The sequence below is a fragment of the Schistocerca nitens genome, chromosome 4 (assembly GCF_023898315.1).
Source record: "Schistocerca nitens isolate TAMUIC-IGC-003100 chromosome 4, iqSchNite1.1, whole genome shotgun sequence".
Classification (NCBI taxonomy): Eukaryota; Metazoa; Arthropoda; class Insecta; order Orthoptera; family Acrididae; genus Schistocerca; species Schistocerca nitens.
This window is the reverse complement of record NC_064617.1, coordinates 221,084,815-221,107,280: the sequence shown is the minus strand read 5'-3', so window position 1 is coordinate 221,107,280 and position 22,466 is coordinate 221,084,815. Positions and strand designations below refer to the sequence as shown.

Genomic DNA, 22,466 nt, shown 5'->3' with positions numbered 1-22,466 from the left:
GGTTAGATTTCGAAGTGGAGAGTGACCCATGGGGAGTGACCCATGGAGAGTGCCCTATAAGTTGGTGAGGGATAAGATTCTCCAATGGTGTTATCCACAGGCATGGGGACAGGGTGACGGAATCCTGGCGGGAAACTGCTGAGGTCTTCCTCCTGTCCCTGTTGCCTGACGATAGAGAGGAAAGGGAAACGGAGGGCCAGCGCCAAATGAGAATAGCTGATCTTGTAGGATATAGAAATGACAGGGCAGTATACCTCTTCTCAAAAGGAGGTGGCTGCCAAAATAAAATCTTGAAAGAGAGGGAAAACCTCTGGGCCAGACAGCATTGTAGCGGAGGTAGTGCAGTTCCTCACCCCTCAGTTGGTAACAGCATGTACCAAATTGCATAACGAGTGCCTCAGATTGCAAAAATTTACCAAAATGTGGAAAACAGCAAATGTGGTCATAATTAAAAAGGGACCAGAAACAGATCCAACTGAGACCAAGTCATACTGACCGATATGTTTATTATATCTCTTCGGAAAACTGTTCGAGAAATTGCTGGCTGTATAGCAAGTGCTGTGTGGGATGAGTGACAGGTAGTTGGGCTTCAGGTGTGGGCGGTCGGCAGCTGACACAATCGCCCTTGCAACTGAGGTCTGTGACTCAGCCCCATACAAGTACATAGTTGGCATCATGGTGGACATCAGTGGCGCCATTGACCACCTGTGGTGGCCTTCACTCTTCTGTTTACAGGAGAAGGACTGTGCAGGGCCACTATAACGTCGTCTGAGGAGTTATTGCGAGGATCGGGAGATTTGGCTATTATCCCCTAGCGGGAGAGTTAGAAAATCAATAGCAAAAGGATGACCCCAGGGCTCTGTGTTGGGCCCCTTGTTTTGCAACATCCACATGGAACCACTACTGGACAGTATGCAACAGAGTGATGAAGTACTAGAGGTGATAGCCTACGCAGATGACCTCCTGTTGGTGGGCAGCCGTAGCTGCGAAGACACCGAGCCAAAGATTGAGAGGCCTATGGATGTATTACAACAGTGGTGCTGTAACACTAAAATTATCACCAAATAAGTCACCCTACCTTCTGCTGAAAGGACAACTAATTAGGAATCCAATGGTTAGAATCGGGAGCTCACCAGTTCTCCGATGAGGAGAGGTGCGTTACCTGGGAGATCATTGACGAAAGGTGGAACTTAGCAAGGCACATTGAAACTGTAACCTAGGTCTCTGAAGTACTTAAAAACCTCATATGCATTGGACACAAAAGATTCCATCTCCGCCTGAACTAATAAAGTTATATCACAACAGTATACTAACATCAGTAGTGGATTGTGGCTCGAGAGTGTGGGTATATAGGCTCACAAAGGTGGTGCCTGCTATGGCAGTGAGAAGGGTACAGAGAAATATGTTATTAAGTCAGTTGCGCCTACAGGACATCTCCAGGTGGGGCCTTGTTGGTAATAATGCGGCTTTGCCCCCTTGATATCATAATTGGGGAACATGCTGCATGGTTCTGGGTGAAGAAGGGAGAGATCGGGAAAACGGGGGATATTCTGGGTATTCAGGCTGGGTATAAGGGTGCAATCAAGAGAAGGGGTGTAGAGCTGTGGCAGGAAACATGGGAAGCTGATGATAACGGACGAAGAACTTTCCAATTCCTACCAGATGTAAGACAACGATTAGGTTTGTGATACTTTAAGCCGACAAGGGAACTGTTCCATTTTCTCACTGGTCATGGGCCTTACCCGACATACCTGTGTCGGTTTAGGAGAAGGGCTTTGCCTTCGTGCGAGTCTGGTGCACCGGAGGATACTCCCGACCATGTGGTTTACGAGTGCCCCCAACACAATGACGAAGCAGCTGCGCTGAGACAGCACCTACCGAACCACGACACCTTTACCGTACTACGACATGAAGATATATTTCGAGTACTGAACGACCTGGCCAACGAGGTATCACGAAAGGTTCTTCTAGAATATGTGAGGGACAACCGTGATTAACGACAAATAATAAAACGTATCCCAGTACCCCAATCCTGTACCGCCTGGACGTGAACGGGCCGACAGCCGTTACAATCGAAATCAGCCACGTCCAGGATTAGGGGGAGTACAACAACTCCGAATTAGACAAAGCACCGGATTTGACGTAGATTAGGTTTTTCTAGTAAGTAGGACTTTGATATAGGAAAATAAACAATAGGAACCTGCAGCGGATAGTCAAGACATCTTGGGCCCGCCCAGTGCCAGGGGCACGCTCAGCGGGATTAGCTCAGAGGCAAAGGCCGTTGCAAAGTAAGTTTATACCTGACTGGTACGTGTGTAACGCTACAGGTAGTGCAGAGGTAAGTTTTTAAGTATATCACTAGAGTAAGTAGACAAATGTCAATAGTAATGCATCTTGCCCATTGTAATAAAAGTACTAGCCCTACTTGTAGTTCATTGTAAACCATCTGAAAAAAAATTGTAATAATTGTAGGACCCACTAATTGTGTAAGGTAGTGGGTTGTTACTTATAATAAAAGATTAAGAAAAAAACTGACACTGGCTATGTAAGTCTATGAACTTAAATTACAAACCACTCTCAAATACAACGAAAGCTGTAGTTTAAAAGATTTTGATTCGAGACACATACAGATCGCAATCATAACAATCGAACTCAATAGCCGAGGTCTTGATGTCGTAGCAAAATGCCTTCCTCACTGATGCACAATGATGAAAAGATCAGAAAATGTATAAACGTGACACTGGGGACAATGGACAATATCTCCTTTGAGATATCTTTCCCATTAACAAAATGGTGCAAGAAATGCAGTGCCAATAAGCACCCCATTTGGACAACTAATGGCATTTGAATATCATGAACGTAGAAACTGACGGATAGTCACAGCCGAGATACAGAATTTCATGACAGACAATACTGCAATATGCTGAAGGACGTCGCTTAGTACTAAGAACGAAAAAAAAAAACATATCGCTAAAGAATTATGAGGTAGAATGTGGGTACACAACACACCACAGCTCTTCTGTTGGAGAATGGTAGCGTTAATGATAAGCCTCTGCTGTGCAAAATATTTTGTAAGCATTTCCTGTCTATAGTTGGCCTGTTAAATAAAAATTTCATTGTTATAGATAATTATGGAGAATTTTAGAGCTACTGTTCCGAGGCAATTCTGTTACATGAAACTACAGGTAACAAGAGAGGAGGTAAATGAACCACAGAATAGTAAGCGTTTATCAGGCAGACTTACGAGGATCAGTCCACCATAAATTAGCACTATACTTCACCATCTGTGGAACGCATTTTTGTCCGCTCCCGGTAGCTGAGTGGTCAGCGCGACAGAATGTCAATCCTAAGGGCCCGGCATCGGTTCCCGGCTGGGACGGAGATTTTCTCCGCTCAGGGACTGGGTGTTGCGTTGTCCTAATCATCGTCATTTCATCCCCATCGACGCGCAAGTCGTCGAAGTGGCGTCAAATCGAAGGACTTGCACCAGGCGAACGGTCTACCAGACGGGAGGCCCCAGTCACACGACATTTACATTTTTTAACGCATTTTTAAAGTGTGGTTAGCTTCCAAACGCATTAAAATACTCGTTAGTAAACCCCTACTCTCAGCGTCCACCTCTTCCTCTCCCCACCTCTCTTTGTCCACCTCATCCTCCCATGTCTATCTCTTCTCCTCCTCCTGCCAGCTACGGTCGCAGGTTCGAATCCTGCCTCGGGCATGGATGTGTGTGATGTCCTTAGGTTAGTTAGGTTTAAGTAGTTCTAAGTCTAGGGGACTGATGACCACAGATGTTAAGTCCCATAGTGCTCAGAGCCATGTGCACCATTTTTTTTCCTCTTGCCACTCTGTCTCTCCCTCTCCTTCTCCCCCTCTCCTTGTCCCTCTCCCTACTCTCTTCCTCAACCGTCCGTCTGACCATATCCTCCTCTCCTCTCTCTGTTCATTTCCTCTCTCCCCCCCCCCTCCTCATCGTTTTCCACCTACCCACTACGCCTCTACACCTTCCATCTTCCTCCTGTATGTCCCCCTCCTCCCCCTTCTCTCTGTCCACCAGGTTGGCTTCAGGAAAGTGTTCGTGATGTATGCCACAACGTTTCACCGCAATACGTTCCTAGAGAGCTGAGTGGCATCACGTGAATTTGTCTTATTTTTTAAATTGATGCCTTCAACATATTAGCTTCAAAATTGTTAATGAAGCTTCATAACTGTGTTTATACTTTCTGTTTCAAGTCACCGAGAGAGAACAGTGGATATCAGCATTGTGTACTTCCTTTGTAAGGGGTCCGTTACAACGCAAGGATGCAGACGACGGCCAGTCCTCAGAAAATGCCGCTGAATCGTTCGCGTCGCTGATGCTCTTGCCACTTTGTGTACATCTGATGTCACCCAACCGCCGAAGTTAAGAAACATCGGGCCCGGGCGACTGCCTGGGTACACCTGATGCCGTTGGCTTCGCGAGGCGCCGAAGTGGCGTCAAATTAAAAGACTTGCAGCAGACAGTTGCGCCGTACGACATTTTTATTATTACCTTTATTATTGTACAGTGTTAAAGAAAAAAATGTTTTATTTTGACCTCATCATACGTCGTGACACAGTAAATGAGTCAGTCTGTGTCCATCTACTGATCCGCCCACAAATTTGAAGATTTGAAAATTTTTTGTTTATTGTCTTTGATTAACCGGGATGACATTAATTTTTTATTGTTTACAACGGGGCAAAACTGTGTTGAAAATTGAGTTGTAAAACATTACCGTAGGCTGCTTCACACTACCATAAGAAAGTGTAAACTACGGTAGTGTTCCTGGTAGGTTTGGTCAGTTAAGGCTGTACCCACATTACCTGTATGTTAGGTGTGTAGCATAGCTATTGGCGGTTACCTCACAACGATCGCTTTCCGTACGTATCCGATCAGTGTCTTACTACGAGGCCTGTTCAGAAAGTAAGCTCCGATTGATTGCCAAATTGAAACCACAGTGAACATCAGAAATGTTTTACTTGTAACAATTAGCTACACCTTTCAGCTACTTCTCTACGTAGTCGCCGTTCTGACTTAGACTTTTGTCATAGCGTTGTACCAACTTTTCAATAGCCTCATCATAGAAGGCAGCCGCCAGTGCTTTCCGCCAATTCTCCACGCTGGCCTACACCTCGTTGTCTGTGTCAAAATGTTGTCTTCAAAGACAGCGGTTCATGTGACCAGAGATGAAACTCAGGGGGAGACAATTGCGGACTGTATTGCGGGTAATCTCACATTTCCATTTGAAAACGATGCAGGAGCATCTTCATTGCCCCTGCAGAATGCGGCTGAGAATTGTCTTGAAGAAGAAACAGCACGACAGTTATGTAATGTTAGCTGCATAGCTTCAGGCGAAATGTCTCACCAGGCCCTCGTACTTGGCGGCAGACACTATTTTCTAGACATCTTTACGCACTCACTGCGAGCTCAGAAATGAGAAGAGCGACGTGATGCTAACTGGGGTTATACTAGAGACACTACCCAACACATCTGTGCAAAGCTTTATCGGATTTTCATAGTCGTTTCCATTTCGCGACCGATCGGAGCTTACTTTCTGAACGCCCCTCGTAGATTCCCCTAAAAACCAGAAGCGATAAACTTTCTAGAAACTGAGTTGCAATATATAAAGGGCCGAGTAACCTAAGGAATACTTTTGTTGTACATAATTATCCTCCTGTCTGTTAAAAATAAACAGTATTTAAAGCAAAATTTAACTCGTCAATGTGTAAACCATGTTTTATTCGAAAATTGATAATTGTAATATGAACCAAACGGATATTGTAGCAAAAATAACGGAAAAACATGAAGAGTTTGACAGAGCACTGAAAGACCTGAGTCGAAACAAGGCCCCGGGAGTAGACAACATTCCATCAGAACTACTGATGGCCTTGGGAGAGCCAGTCATGACAAAACTCTACCATCTGGTGAGCAAGATGTATGAGACAGGCGAAATACCCACAGACTTCAAGAAGAATATAATAATTCCAATACCAAAGAAAGCAGGTGTTGACAGATGTGAAAATTACCGAACTATCAGTTTAATAAGTCACAGCTGCAAAATACTAACGCGAATTCTTTACAGACGAATGGAAAAACTGGTATAAGCGGACCTCGGGGAAGATCAGTTTGGATTCCGTAGAAATGTTGGAACACGTGAGGCAATCCTAACCTTACGACTTATCTTAGAAGAAAGATTAAGAAAAGGCAAACCTACGTTTCTAGCATTTGTAGACTTAGAGAAAGCTTTTGACAACGTTAACTGGAATACTGTCTTTCAAATTCTGAAGGTGGCAGGGGTAAAATACAGGGAGCGAAAGGCTATTTACAATTTGTACAGAAACCAGATGGCAGTTATAAGAGTCGAGGGGCATGAAAGGGAAGCAGTGATTGGGAAAGGAGTGAGACAGGGTTGTAGCCTCTCCCCGATGTTATTCAATCTGTATATTGAGCAAGCAGTAAAGGAAACAAAAGAAAAATTCGGAGTAGGTATTAAAATTCATGGAGAAGAAGTAAAAACTTTGAGGTTCGCCGATGACATTGTAATTCTGTCAGAGACAGCAAAGGACTTGGAAGAGCAGTTGAACGGAATGGACAGGGTCTTGAAAGGAGGATATGAGATGAACATCAACAAAAGAAAAACGAGGATGATGGAATGTAGTCAAATTAAATCGGGTGATGCTGAGGGGATTAGATTAGGAAATGAGACACTTAAAGTAGTAAAGGAGTTTTGCTAGTTAGGGAGTAAAATAACTGATGATGGTCGAAGTAGAGAGGATATAAAATGTAGACTGGCAATGGCAAGGAAATCGTTTCTGAAGAAGAGAAATTTGTTAACATCGAGTATAGATTTAAGTGTCAGGAAGTCGTTTCTGAAAGTATTTGTATGGAGTGTAGCCGTGTGTGGAAGTGAAACATGGACGATAACCAGTTTGGACAAGAAGAGAATAGAAGCTTTCGAAATGTGGTGCTACAGAAGAATGCTGAAGATAAGGTGGGTAGATCACGTAACTAATGAGGAGGTATTGAATAGGATTGGGGAGAAGAGAAGTTTGTGGCACAACTTGACTAGAAGAAGGGATCGGTTGGTAGGAAATGTTTTGAGGCATCAAGGAATCACAAATTTAGCATTGGAGGGCAGCGTGGAGGGTAAAAATCGTAGAGGGAGACCAAGAGATGAATACACTAAGCAGATTCAGAAGGATGTAGGTTGCAGTAGGTACTGGGAGATGAAGAAGCTTGCACAGGATAGAGTAGCATGGAGAGCTGCATCAAACCAGTCTCAGGACTGAAGACCACAACAACAACAACAACAACAACAACAAGGATATAAGATACACAATGGACTAACACTGGATGATGTGTGGTTCTAATTATGAGCAAAACACGCAACCAAACAAACACCAAATAGAAATCGTCGGCTCCCAGTCTCTTTCTTACACATTCGTTTAGCTCTGTGTCGTGCAGTCATCAAGGGTACACGAGTGGACCTTCGGCTCCGAAAGCCCATATCGATGATGCTTCGTTGAATGGTTCGCACACTGACACTACTTCATGGCCCAGCATTGAAATCTGCAGCAATTTACGGAAGGATTGCTCTTCTGTCACGTTGGACGATTCTCTTCAGTCGTCGCTGGTCCCGTTCTTGCAGGATCTTTTTCCGGACGCAGCCATGTCGGAAATTTGATATTTTACCGGACTGTACTCTGTACTGGACGGTACTCTCGTGAAATGGTTGTACAGTAAAATCCCCACTTCATCGCTAACCCCGCAGATGCTGCGTCCCATCGCTTGTGTGCCGACTATAACACCACATTCAAAGTCACTTAAATCTTGATAAACTGCCATTATAGGAGCAGTAACCGATATAACAACTACGCCAGAGATTTGTTGTCTTACATAGGCACTGCCGACCGCAGCGCCGTATTCTGCCTGCTTACATATCTCTATATTTGAATACGCATGCCTATATCTGTTTCTTTGGTGCTTCAGTGTACAACGCCTATTTTCCTGTGCAATCGTAATTTTTATATAATTTTTTGAATGGTCCTCCTTTATATTTTCTACTTAAGAGATAGCAAATTCGTCCACCTCGTCAAGAGTTTCTGATCCAAGTTTAACACCTGATATGTCTATCTCTGTAGCGCATGTCATTTTATGAAACTATTTTCTACTAGATGATGGAAGATCGACACTGTCAATATCAGGAACAACTGTATCAGAGACTTCGTCATTGGAACGTTATGAGACTAATAAGCAGCACATCGTCCAGACGTACCTCATCGATACTTATTTTTGTTAGAATGTTATGACAAACTGCCTATTGGCTTCTGTCTCGGGTTCTTCGGCCGACGTTCATCTAATGATTTTTCTGACGTTTCGCCAGCACGAGTGGCTGGCATTGTCAAATCTTACCCCTCCATTGCCGGTGGTGAACTGGAGGCGAGCTCGCAGGCGCAGACTATATGTACCTGGCGCGCCAACGTCCGACGGCTTCTCCCCTGTCATTATGACTGTACAACACAAGGCTGTCAATGTGTAAAATACGTCCGAACGATTTATGCGGAGTAATGATGCTGTTTTACACGTTGAATAGCACCCAAGACGCACAACCACGAATTATTTATCTTTGGGGATCTGAAGAGAGTTGTATTCGAGAGTGGTAATTACTGCTTCTAGTAAATGATCACTGGGTAGAACGACAAAGGATGATTATGGTTTAACGTCTAGTTGATCACAGGTAATTAGCAACGAAACACATCCATAGAGTTAGTGCAGACTCTAAAGCTGCTAGTGGGGAGATCTGCCGAATGACGGATGACATCGAAAAAGTTCAAAGAAGGTCGGCTCGTTTTGTACTATTGCGAAATAGGGGTGATAGTGCCACAGACATGATACGTGAATTGGAGTGGCAGTCATTAAAACAAAGGCGTTTTAGGTTGCGACAGGATCTTCTCATGAAAATTCAATCGCCAGTTTTCTCCTCCGATTTTGAAAACATTCTGTTGGCACCCACCTAAAGAGGGAGAAATGATCATCACGATAAAATAAGAGAAATCAGGGCTCGCGCAAAAAAATTTAAGTGCTCGTTTCTCCCGCGCGCCGTTCGAGAGTGGAACGGTAGAGAGACAGCTTGAAGGTGGTTCATTGAACCCTGTTCCAGGCACTTTAATGTGAATAGCAGAGTAATCACGAAGATGTAGATGTGAATGACGAACCTAGATTAACTCAGGCTGCCCCATGGTACCCTGTGTTCTAGTCCCCAATTTCACTGGGACTTGATCAGGTAGCTGGAGGAGGCCTGCATCACCTCTGCAAAACTCAGGTCCTTTTGCCCTCTGACTCTTATTTCAACGCTACCAACCCACAGAACAGACGTGGGAACTACCATCCCTGTCAACCGCACGTTTGCTGACACAGGAGCGGTGTTTTGAAGCAAGGCAACAGGGCTAACCTCTGGCCCTTAACTCCCAGCTACTCATCACTGCAACGGACCTGCACCAACCTACCGACCGCCTGGGACCCCGCTCTACGCTGTGTATGTGGCTGCATGGATTGTTAACAGATGCCAAGAGTTAGACTGACATCCCAGATGTGAAGGCGACATCTATAGCAGTGAATTGTATTATTTACGTCTGTACAAAATAAATATTACGAGCTAGCGAGATGTTTTGCACGAGGCTGACCTTTGAGGATGACCTGCAGCTGATCAGCGAGCACCTCGAACGTGCTGATGCTGCTGCGGTCCTCCGGGATGACGTGCTTCTTGTTCCACGTGCCGCACGCGTACTGGAAGAAGTCCACGCACGGGTTGGCCGAGCGGTCCATGGCGGCCAGCAGCGACGATGCTGAAACACGCAAATACGAGCCGCGTTGACGAACATCTCGAATAGCACTAACTGATACACTTAGAGCAAAGTACAACTGCAGGCGCCCATATATACAGGGTGGACCATTGATAGTGACCGGGCCAAACATCTCACGAAATAAGCATCAAACGGAAAAACTACGAAGAACGAAACTCGTCTAGCTTTAAGGGGGAAACCAGATGGCGCTATGGTTGGCCCGCTAGATGGCGTTGCCATAGGTCAAACGTATATCAACTGCGTTTTTTTAAAAATAGGAACCCCCATTTTTATTACATATTCGTGTAGTACGTAAAGAAATTTCAGTGTTTTAGTTGGACCACTTTTTCGCTTTGCGATAGATGGCGCTGTAATAGTCACAAACGTATAAGTACGTGGTATCACGTAACATTCCGTCAGTGCGGACGGTATTTGCTTCGTGATACATTAACCGTGTTCAAATGTACTGTTTACCAATTGCGGAAAAGGTTGATATCGTGTTGATGTATGGCTATTGTGATCAAAATGCCCAACGAGCGTGTGCTATGTATGCTGCTCGGTATCCTGGACGACATCATCCAAGTGTCCGGACCGTTCGCCGGGTAGTTACTTTATTTAAGAAAACAGGAAGTGTTCAGCCACATGTGAAACGTCAACAACGATCTGCAATATATGATGATGCCCAAGTAGGTGTTTTAGCTGCTGTCGCGGCTAATCCGCACACCAGTAGCAGACAAACTGTGCGAGAATCGGGAATCTCAAAAACGTCGGTGTTGACAATGCTACATCAACATCGATTGCACCCGTACCATATTTCTATGCACCAGGAATTGCATGGCGACGACTTTGAACGTCGTGTACAGTTCTGCCACTGGGCACAAGAGAAATTACGGGACGATGACAGGTTTTTTGCACGCGTTCTATTTAGCAACGAAGTGTCATTCACCAATAGCGGTAACGTAAACCGGCATAATATGCACTATTGGGCAACGGAAAATCCACGATGGCAGCGACAAGTGGAACATCAGCGACCTTGGCGGGTTAATGTATGGTGCGGCATTATGGGAGGAAGGACAATTGGCCCCCATTTCATCGATGGCAATCTAAATTGTGCAATTTATGCTGATTTCCTATATGGATGTCCGGCACATAGCTCGCGTGCGGTTGAAGCGGTATTGAATAGCATATTTCATGACAGGTGGATTGGTCGTCGAAGCACCATCCCATGGCCCGCACGTTCACCGGATCTGACGTCCCCGGATTCATTTCTGTGGGGAAAGTTGAAGGATATTTGCTATTGTGATCCACCAACAACACCTGACAACATGCGTCAGCGCATTGTCAATGCATGTGCGAACATTACGGAAGGCGAACTACTCGCTGTTGAGAGGAATGTCGTTACACTTGTTGCCAAATGCATTGAGGTTGACGGACATCATTTTGAGCATTTATTGCATTAATGTGGTATTTACAGGTAAGCTCGCTGTAACAGCATGTGTTCTCAGAAATCATAAGTTCACAAAGGTACATGTATCACATTGGAACAACCGAAATAAAATGTTCAAACGTACCTACGTTCTGTATTTTAATTTAAAAAACCTACCTGTTACCAACCGTTCGTCTAAAATTGTGAGCCTTATGTTTGTGAATATTACAGCGCCATCTATCACAAAGCGAAAAAAGTGGTCCAACTAAAAAATTCATATTTCTTTATGTACTACACGAATATGTAATCAAGTAAAACATTCATATTTCTTTACGTAATACACGAATATGTAATAAGAAATGTGGGTCCCTATTTACAAAAAACGCAGTTGATATCCGTTTGACCTATGGCAGTGCCATCTAGCGGGCCAACCATAGCGCCATCTGGTTTCCCCCTTCAAGCTAGACAAGTTTCGTTTTTTGTAGTTTTTTCGTGAGATATTTGGTCCGGTTACGATCAATGGACCACCCTGTATAGGACTTTCAGATACTGGTGCACACACTATTTCTACAGCTGCAGCCGCTGAGCTTGTTCAGGATCATAGTGAATGGACTATGCAACATGGAAATAAACTGACTGTTAAGAGGGATCATATCCGCTCTTGAATCCCACCGATAGCCGTGTGAAGATACTATGTCTTGTAATGTCATACCGCGCCCAGCAGAAATGGAAGTCCTGTTACCAAAGTAATAAAATAAAAAAGCTTTCAGTTTGTTCAATTATTTGTTTTTTCTATGGCACCGAGTGTTACGGCAGAGACATTGCTTATGCAGGCTTTCCTGTTTTGCGTATCTACTGCTGAAAGAAGCTTATAAGAAAGAAAAGCAACTAATGCAGCATACGTTACGCTGGGCTGAAATCATAAAGGAAACGTGGAGCCTAGAATGACCGATTCTACGTATAAAATTGTTGTCTGATCACTGCAGAATTACATAAACAATAAATACTGGTGACTGAAATTTTACGTGTTGGCTACATCAGTTTAGCTAAGACAAGTCAGAGCCTTATTGTTACAGTCTCAGACAAGAGTTTCTTCTCAATGCCTGCAACACTGGACGTAGATTGCTTAGTAGTAACAATGTATGCTGTGGAGAACATCCACCAGTGGCTCTTTGTGACCTACACCGATCAGCCAGAACGTTATGACAAAGCGACCTACTATCGATATTAATCCGTTCACGCGATAGCAGCGTCAACTGGCGCACGGTGCATGTAATATCAGCGAGTGTGCTGTCCGTGTGCAGAATGGCGAAATCGCTGGATCTATCTGAGACTGACCGAGGGTAGAATGTGATGGCCCGGAGGCTCGGCACGAGCATTTCGGATACTGCCCAACCTGGCGAGTGTTCGAAGAGTGCTGTGGTTAGTGTTATGGCGAAACAAAGACGAATTTATGGGAATTAGGTGACTTGTGTGTGCAGATGTGGTGGCAACTCCCTCGAGCGACCTACTTTCCAGAAGCTGAAATGTGTTGATTCGAATACAAACCACAATTGTACTAAAGTTGGACATACTCACTTGGAAGCTGACTCAATTCACACAGCCATTCAGAAGACAAAGAAAACTGCTGAAGTATAACTGCCAAGAGACTGGGCCAAATTAATATGCACGGTTCCCCGAAAGCCACCCATAACTGCAATAGAGCTCGAACAAAAGGCCTTCGACAACTTTAAAGACTTGATGAGAAGTCATTATCTGCACAAGAAAATTAACACAGAAGGGAATTCTATTGTTTGGAACAAGATAAAATGGATGAAGTATCACTCAGGTACGCCAGGAATGTCTCCTACAAACACAGTTAATCCTCAGAAGAACCATTCAAGATGACAGATCTGAACAGAAAGAAAACTCGACGCTTGTCTATGCCGAAACTTACACTTGTTTCTGATACCATCATACCTATTTCAGAAAAGAAATTAAAGGACTTAAGGGATCTTGAGTTGTCTTGAGTTGTCTTGTGACAGCCAGAGCGAGAGCACCAGCAGCAGCGAGTACTGTTTGTATAAAGCGTTTATTTTGCATTTTGTTTACGACCTTCCACTAAGGAAGGGATTCTATTTGTGTTTATCTGCTCTGCATAGTAACTAACAGTTCTTGATAAAACTTTACGTAGTTTTCGTGTTAGATTTCTTAGTGTTTTCTTGATCGTTTAGAACAGAAAGCGCCCTAAAACCGTCTTTTGTTTGTTTCGCGGCCGTTAGCCACTAGTCACTTGAATCAGCAGTTGTCTTGTGACAGCCAGAGCGAGAGCACCAGCAGCAGCGAGTACTGTTTGTATAAAGCGTTTATTTTGCATTTTGTTTACGACCTTCCACTAAGGAAGGGATTCTATTTGTGTTTATCTGCTCTGCATAGTAACTAACAGTTCTTGATAAAACTTTACGTAGTTTTCGTGTTAGATTTCTTAGTGTTTTCTTGATCGTTTAGAACAGAAAGCGCCCTAAAACCGTCTTTTGTTTGTTTCGCGGCCGTTAGCCACTAGTCACTTGAATCAGCAGTTGTCTTGTGACAGCCAGAGCGAGAGCACCAGCAGCAGCGAGTACTGTTTGTATAAAGCGTTTTTGTACTTATTTGCTGCGCTTAGCCTTTAAATAGTTTTTCTGGGAAAACCTAGCGTAGTTTTCGCGTCTCGTATTTCAGTGAGTGTTTCTTGATTATCAGAGTAGCTCATCAGAAGATTATCTTGGGAATTTGTCACCGTATAGAGTAGGGTAAACATAGTCATGTGTAGGGACTGTGGTTGTTGTGAGCGGACGCAAGGAGAATTGGCCACTCTTCGGGGGCAGGTGGAGGCTTTGTCTGTTAGGCTCATCGAGCTCGAGGCGCAGGCGTCGGCTCGTAGTGGCGTTGGGGCAACTGTGGTGAGACCTATGCCTACTTCGGTGGCCTTGGAATCACATGGAACCCCTGATGTCGCTGCGTCTTCCGGCAGTGAGCATCTTACCGGTCAGCCATCACTCCAGGGTGAATGGCGGACAGTGGTGGGCTCGCGCGTGCCTGGCCGAAAGGCGAAGGTGGGATCTGGCCGCGTGGCAGCTGCCTTACCCCTTTCCAACAGGTACGGGGTGCTTCCTAGTGGTGATGACATCGTTTCCGAGCCACCACAGGATGCCTCGCCTGTTGGGCCAGTGGCCGATTCTCCGGCAAGGTCCCGACAGTCACAGAGGGCGGGCCTATTAGTTATAGGGAGCTCCAACGTTAGGCGGGTTATGGAGCCCCTCAGGAAAATAGCGGGTAGGTCGGGGAAGAATGCCAGTGTGCACTCGGTGTGCTTGCCGGGGGGTCTCGTCCGTAATGTGGAGGAGGCCCTTCCGGCAGCTATTGAACGCACTGGGTGTGACCGGCTGCAGATAGTAGCACATGTCGGAACGAATGACGCCTGCCGCTTGGGTTCTGAGGCCATCCTTGGTTCCTTCCGGCGGCTGGCTGATTTGGTGAAGACAACCAGCATCGCACGCGGAGTGCAAGCTGAGCTTAATATCTGCAGCATAGTGCCCAGAGTCGATCGCGGTCCTCTGGTTTGGAGCCGTGTGGAGGGTCTAAACCAGAGGCTCAGACGACTCTGCGACTATAATGGTTGCAAATTCATCGACCTCCGTTATTGGGTGGAGAACTGTAGGGCCCCCCTAGACAGGTCAGGCGTGCACTACACACCGGAAGCAGCTACTAGGGTAGCAGAGTACGTGTGGCGTGCACACGGGGGTTTTTTAGGTTAGAGGGACCCCCCCTTGGGCGAAACGATAAAATACCTGACGGCTTACCAGAGAGAACATTATCATCGTTGATAAGGAACGTCCGTCCTCAGAGACCAAAAACAGGAAAAGTTAACGTAATATTGGTAAACTGCAGGAGTATCCAGGGCAAGGTTCCTGAATTAGTATCTCTTATTGAAGGAAATAGTGCGCATATAGTATTAGGAACGGAAAGTTGGTTAAAACCGGAAGTGAACAGTAACGAAATCCTAGACACAGAATGGAATATATACCGCAAGGATAGGATAAACGCCAATGGTGGAGGAGTATTTATAGCAGTAAAGAATTCAATAATATCCAGTGAAGTTATTAGCGAATGCGAATGTGAAATAATCTGGGTTAAGTTAAGTATCAAAGGTGGGTCAGATATGATAGTCGGATGCTTCTATAGACCACCTGCATCAGCAACCGTAGTAGTTGAGCGCCTCAGAGAGAACCTGCAGAACGTCGTGAAGAAGTTTCGTGATCATACTATTGTAATAGGGGGAGACTTCAATCTACCAGGTATAGAATGGGATAGTCACACAATCAGAACTGGAGCCAGGGACAGAGACTCTTGTGACATTATCCTGACTGCCTTGTCCGAGAATTACTTCGAGCAGATAGTTAGAGAACCAACTCGTGAAGCTATCGTTTTAGACCTCATAGCAACAAATAGACCGGAACTTTTCGACTCCGTGAATGTAGAAGAGGGTATCAGTGATCATAAGTCAGTGGTTGCATCAATGACTACAAGTGTAATAAGAAATGCCAAGAAAGGAAGGAAAATATATTTGCTTAACAAGAGTGATAGGGCACAAATCGCAGAATATCTGAGTGACCACCATCAAACGTTCATTTCTGAGGAAGAGGATGTGGAACAAAAATGGAAAAAATTCAGAAACATCGTCCAGTACGCCTTAGATAAGTTCGTACCGACTAAGGTCCAAAGCGAGGGGAAAGATCCACCGTGGTATAACAATCATGTACGAAAGGTACTACGGAAACAAAGAAAACTTCATCATAGGTTTAAGAGTAGTCGAATCATAGCTGATAAGGAAAAGCTGAACGAAGCGAAAAAGAGCGTAAAGAGAGCAATGAGAGAAGCATTCAACGAATTCGAACATAAAACATTGGCAAACAATCTAAACAAGAACCCTAAAAAGTTTTGGTCATATGTAAAATCGGTAAGCGGATCTAAATCCCCTATTCAGTCACTCGTTGACCACGATGGCACCGAAACAGAGGACGACCGAAGAAAGGCAGAAATACTGAATTCAGTGTTCCGAAACTGTTTCACTGCGGAAAATCGTAACACGGTCCCTGACTTCAGCCGTCGCACGGACGCCAAAATGGAAAATATTGAAATAAACGATATCGGAATTGAAAAACAACTGCTATCACTTAGTAGCGGAAAAGCATCCGGACCAGACGAGATACCCTTAAGATTCTACAGTGATTATGCTAAAGAACTTGCCCCCTTTCTATCAGCAATTTATCGTAGATCTCTGGAAGAACGTAAAGTACCTAGCGACTGGAAGAAAGCGCAGGTCGTTCCCATTTTCAAGAAGGGTCATAAATCAGATGCGAATAATTATAGGCCTATTTCGCTTACGTCAATCTGTTGTAGAATAATGGAACATGTTTTGTGTTCTCGTATTATGACGTTCTTAGATAATACAAATCTCCTTCATCATAACCAACATGGATTCCGCAAACAGAGATCATGTGAAACTCAGCTCGCCCTATTTGCCCAAGAAATTCACAGTGCCGTAGACACTGGCGAGCAGATTGATGCCGTATTCCTGGACTTCAGGAAGGCATTTGATACGGTTCCGCACTTACGTTTAGTGAAAAAAATACGAGCTTACGGAATATCGGACCAGGTTTGTGATTGGATTCAGGATTTCCTAGAAGAAAGAATACAACATGTCATTCTTAACGGTTCAAAATCTGCAGATGTACAGGTAATTTCGGGAGTACCGCAAGGAAGCGTGATAGGACCTTTACTGTTTACAATATACATAAATGACTTAGTTGACAACATCGGTAGCTCCGTGAGGCTATTTGCAGATGACACGGTTGTCTACAAGAAAGTAGCAACATCAGAAGACTCGTACGTACTCCAGGAAGACCTGCAGAGGATTAATGAATGGTGCGACAGCTGGCAGCTTTCCCTAAACGTAGATAAATGTTATATAATGCGCATACATAGGGGCAGAAATCCATTCCAGTACGATTATGCCATAGGTGGTAAATCATTGGAAGCGGTAACGACCGTAAAATACTTAGGAGTTACTATCCGGAGCGATCTGAAGTGGAATGATCACATAAAACAAATAGTGGGAAAAGCAGGCGCCAGGTTGAGATTCATAGGAAGAATTCTAAGAAAATGTGACTCATCGACGAAAGAAGTAGCTTACAAAACGCTTGTTCGTCCGATTCTTGAGTATTGCTCATCAGTATGGGACCCTTACCAGGTTGGATTAATAGAAGAGATAGACATGATCCAGCGAAAAGCAGCGCGATTCGTCATGGGGACATTTAGTCAGCGCGAGAGCGTTACGGAGATGCTGAACAAGCTCCAGTGGCGGACACTTCAAGAAAGGCGTTACGCAATACGGAGAGGTTTATTATCGAAATTACGAGAGAGCACATTCCGGGAAGAGATGGGCAACATATTACTACCGCCCACATATATCTCGCGTAATGATCACAACGAAAAGATCCGAGAAATTAGAGCAAATACGGAGACTTACAAGCAATCGTTCTTCCCACGCACAATTCGTGAATGGAACAGGGAAGGGGGGATCAGATAGTGGTACAATAAGTACCCTCCGCCACACACCGTAAGGTGGCTCGCGGAGTATAGATGTAGATGTAGATCTCCGTCCATACATCAATGTAAGCAGTTGTCCATTCTGCATGCAATTCATCAATCACCTAAGAGCCAATACACAGTCAGATGAAAGAGATGAACAGATATCTTATGAAGGGGAGTATGAGGATAGTAATGATGACGGAAACGGGTGATATATTTTTTCTCTCCCCTTTTAGAGTATCAACCATAGTGTTTGCAAATTATTTGCCTGATATTAGGAAATGTGAATAAACAGTTTCCCCCCTCATTACGAGACCAAACAGTGTTTTCATGATTTACGGTGATAAAATGTGATTTTTGGAACATGTAACAGTTGCTATCAGTTATTAAATTCTTGAGGAATGAATAAAGTGATTTAATTAATGAATAAAAGGAAATATTTATCTTAAAATTACATGTTTCTGGTTATTCAGTGTACCTGACCCTGATGTCCAAAGAGCCAATGTCAAATAATTTAAGAGAGTTCATGATGTTAAAAAGGGCCAATGTCCTCTTAACTACTTTAATTTTGAAGCTGAAAATTCTAGATATTTATTATTTAAAAATAAGTAATATCTCCTGTTAACAGAAATATTTATCAGACAGTTAGTTAATCTAGCATGTTAACAGAAATATTTACCAGACATGATCACTGTTAACAGAGCATTGAATGAACTAGTAGAGGTATTCTGGGAGGCGGTTAACATTAATTATCTTGCGAATAATTGCTGTTAGTAAATAGATAAAAAGTTGATTCCACCGGCAAGAAGAAACTGTTTTCTCTTTACACCACTACGATGTAGTGGCTGAGAAAAACGCGGTGCCCTTGTGTGATCTTGACAGTTATCTGTTAAAGACGTTAGGATACTGCAGAATCAGTCGCAGACATAAATAGCTTACCCATGCCGTTGTATTGCGGTAACCGCAAGTGTCATTGTTTATAAACAACCAGTAACCCTCCACTCCGGATTCGGAATCGAACTCCCACGTATAAAACAGCCCCGATTTAAGAGAAGCTAATTTTCCACGCATCTCAATGTTCATGACGTCATACCTCCTGAACTTTGTGTCTTACAGTGGTATAATTTTGCAGGTGCATTTAGTGGTGTACAGAGTAAATCACCTAAAACCTGCATTGCAAATATTGCGGAAATGGAAAGTGGTAGATGTGCGATTTTTACGGAGTGGATTGGTAGTCAGGAGCTCGTATTGTTAACCAATAAACAGACTGTAAGGATACTTCCTATTTTTTGTGCAAACAGTAACTTTTTTTAAATGGAACAATGCGTATTGACATTAACAAAATAAGGGTGGAGTAAATTAGATTGTCAGTGGTGTTTGTTGCAAAATTCTAGTGCAAGTCCTTTACGAGATTCGTGCTTTGAAAAGTTTCCACACTGACGCTTGTTTGCGCCATTTGGTCTCTATAGTTGCTAGGTGCGATGTTGTTATGTTTGCTTACAGTGTGAGTGCATTGCGACTTGAGAAAAAGTCGACATTTTCATTGTGTATGAAGAGTGTCGGAAGAATGCAGTTCGTTCTTGGGCGGTGTATGCCGCAAAATATCCCAATACGCGTCAAACGATCTTGCAGTTATTTATCAACCTCTTCAAACCTAGAAAAAGTAACAGAAGGAAGCAACTGACATCAGAAGAGGGGGAAATTTATGTTCTTTCTACTCCTGCAGTAGATCCGCGTCGACATAGGTTCTACCCTATAACATCTCTGTCCATAAAGAGCTGCTTGAGAATTGCGTTAATATCTGTACATGGCCATAAGACAGGATACTCCAGATGTATCATGTATATTGGTCAGTGATAAAGCCACATTTACCAATCATGGCTAGGTAAACCGGCAAAAGACGTATTATTGGTCTGTTGACAATCCCCGTTGGCTTCATCGCGTGGAAAAAAATGGTTCAAATGACTCTGAGCACTATGGAACTTAACATATGAGGTCATTAGTCCCCTAGACTTAGAACTACTTAAACCTAACTAACCTAAGGACATCACACACATCCACGACCGAGGCGAGATTCGAACCTGCGATCGTAGCAGCAGCGCGGTTCTGGACTGAAGTGCCTAGAACCGCTCGGCCATCATCACTTGGAACGTCAGCGTTCATGGAGTGTAAACGTATGCTGTGAGATAGTGACACATCAGCTAATAGGCCTGTTTTTCATAGACGAAGCACTGAATGCGCGCAAGTATCGCAGCGCTCTTAAAGACCATCTTCCACGGATGCAAGAAGACGGTCCTTCTGCAGACCAGGGGGAAACTGTAGCACCAAGATGATGACTGTCCAGACCATTGTACACGATATTCGACAGTATGTCTCCACGAATTGTTTCCAAATCGTTGGCCGGCCCGTTCCGCAGATTTGACTTTTTTGCGTGAAGGAAACTTGAAAGACTCTGTCTACAAGGACATACCCGATGACACGCAACGGCGTATAACTGCAGCATGCTGGGACATCCCCGCTGAAATGCTAGAACGTGTGCAACAACCGTTCCATACCATACTGGAGCATGCACTGCCGCTGCCGGTGGTCATTTTGAATACAACCTGTTATGGTCAGTTGTCTCATTACTGGTCAGAATCCACATAACTGGGGTATAAACTTGTGTTGTTCTTTAACGTGTGCTACCACTGGTATTGTGTCCGTAGCTCGTGGTCTCGCGGTAGGGTTCTCGCTTCCCGAGCACGGGGTCCCGGGTTTGATTCCCGGCGGGGTCAGGGATTTTCTCCTGCCTCGAGATGATGGGGTGTTGTTGTGTCATCATCATATCATCATCATTCATCCTCATTATGGTCGGAGGAAGGCAATGGCAAACCACGAGCACTAGGACCTTGCCTAGTACGGCGCTGTGGGTCTCCCACATCATTCCTCTGTGCTCTGTCAAGGAGTATGAGAGTTCATCACTGGTATTGTACAAGTATCGGTGAGAAAAGTTTTCAAAATACGATATTTCGCAAACGACTGACACTAGAATCTTGCAACAAAAATCCGATGACATTATAATTTACCCTACGTTTAGTTTGTTAACGTCAAGAGGCATTGTTTCATTTAAAAAAGTGTGTTTGCACAAAAATAGACTTTCTAAATATTATTACAATCTGTTGATTGTCTAATAATACGAGCCTCTCACTACCAGTCAATTCTGTGAAAACCGCACATCAATAGCGACTTCCATTTCCGCAATATTTGCGATTCAATTTTTAGGTGATTCATCCTGGTTGTGATTGTCTGAAAAATGCGTTGTGAATATTGTCAGCAGCAAACAGATAATAAATTAAAACTTCATCGCTGATGCTGAAGTTTTACTACATGAACAGCGAAAATGTAGCAGCCGATACAGATTTCCTTTAATTATTTTGTTGGGGTTATCGACGAGAAAAAATTTCGAAAAGGTTGAAAATGATGTGTAAATATTGCTGTAAGTCGGTAAGTGTTATTCTTCTGAAATATTGGTTGAACATAATAAGGGCAAGATTGCGCGCCTTAAACTGCTCAATACATGTACAGAGTACTAACGTTAATACTTTTATTGTCGTGTTAAGCCGTTAAGAACAGTTTATATCTCTTTGTGAGCAGATTACGACAGAATTTTTAATTTTTAAATTTTGTCGATAATTATATGAAATATTGTAAATTTAGTAATTATACGAAATACTGAAATTTTTTGTTGCTGTCAACACATAGAGCGTTGTGGGGCGATCACTCTGTTGTAGAAATAATTCAAAAGCCAAGATCGCTTAAATACTGTTTACTGGATAACCGGTTTTAACACACTAAAGGTGCCATAATCGGATCTGAATGTAGATTAACATTTATAAACCATTTGCCTCATGTATCGTTATATCCAAACGGTTTTTAATGGTAATCTACATTCAGATCCGATGATGGCACCTTTAGTGTGCTGAAACTGGTTATCCAGTAAACAGTATTTAAGCGAACTTGGCTTTTGGATTATTTCTATAATTTTTGTTGCCCCTCGAAGACTTAGATAGGCATCCTGCAAGTGGCACTAGATGACCGTTTAGCAGTTTAGTAATGTAGATTCGGAGAGACAAAATGTATCAGGCAGCTGATACTGGTATCTATATTCTTCATAACAGCACCAGTGCTGCACAACAGATTGGTATCTATCACCCCCCACCCCCCTCACTCCGCCCAGTCCTGTTCCACTTGAAAATGACGCCTGGAAAAAATGTCACAAGAGTTCGAGTTTCTTTGTTCTCGTCATGGCCAGTTCGCAGGATGTTTATAGGAGAAAGTAATATGTTGCCTTAGTTTTAATAGAAAACATTTCCGTGACGTACAACGCCTCTTTTGCAGAGTTTGCCTGTGGAGTTTAATGAGCAATTGCGTGGTGCTCTTGTCGTTATTAAAGTAACCTGTAATAAAATGGACCGATTTTATTTGCATCTTCTTTGTCTCCTCTATTAAACCTATCAGTTTTGTGGGTGCATTACATTTTCAATGGTTCTTCCAAGTTTTACTTGGTCGTTCCACTTTAAATCTCCTC

At 43.7% G+C, this 22,466-nt stretch overlaps 1 protein-coding gene across 1 annotated transcript in view; it reads right to left on the bottom strand.

Annotated features, from left to right (window-relative positions):
* Nucleotides 1–22,466, bottom strand: part of LOC126253174 (neprilysin-1-like) — a 615,357-nt gene that overhangs the window by 199,654 nt on the left and 393,237 nt on the right. Inside the window, exon 3 of the mRNA XM_049954333.1 lies at nucleotides 9,703–9,864. Coding sequence (XP_049810290.1) covers nucleotides 9,703–9,864 — 162 coding nt within the window. The remainder of the gene's footprint in view (nucleotides 1–9,702; nucleotides 9,865–22,466) is intronic.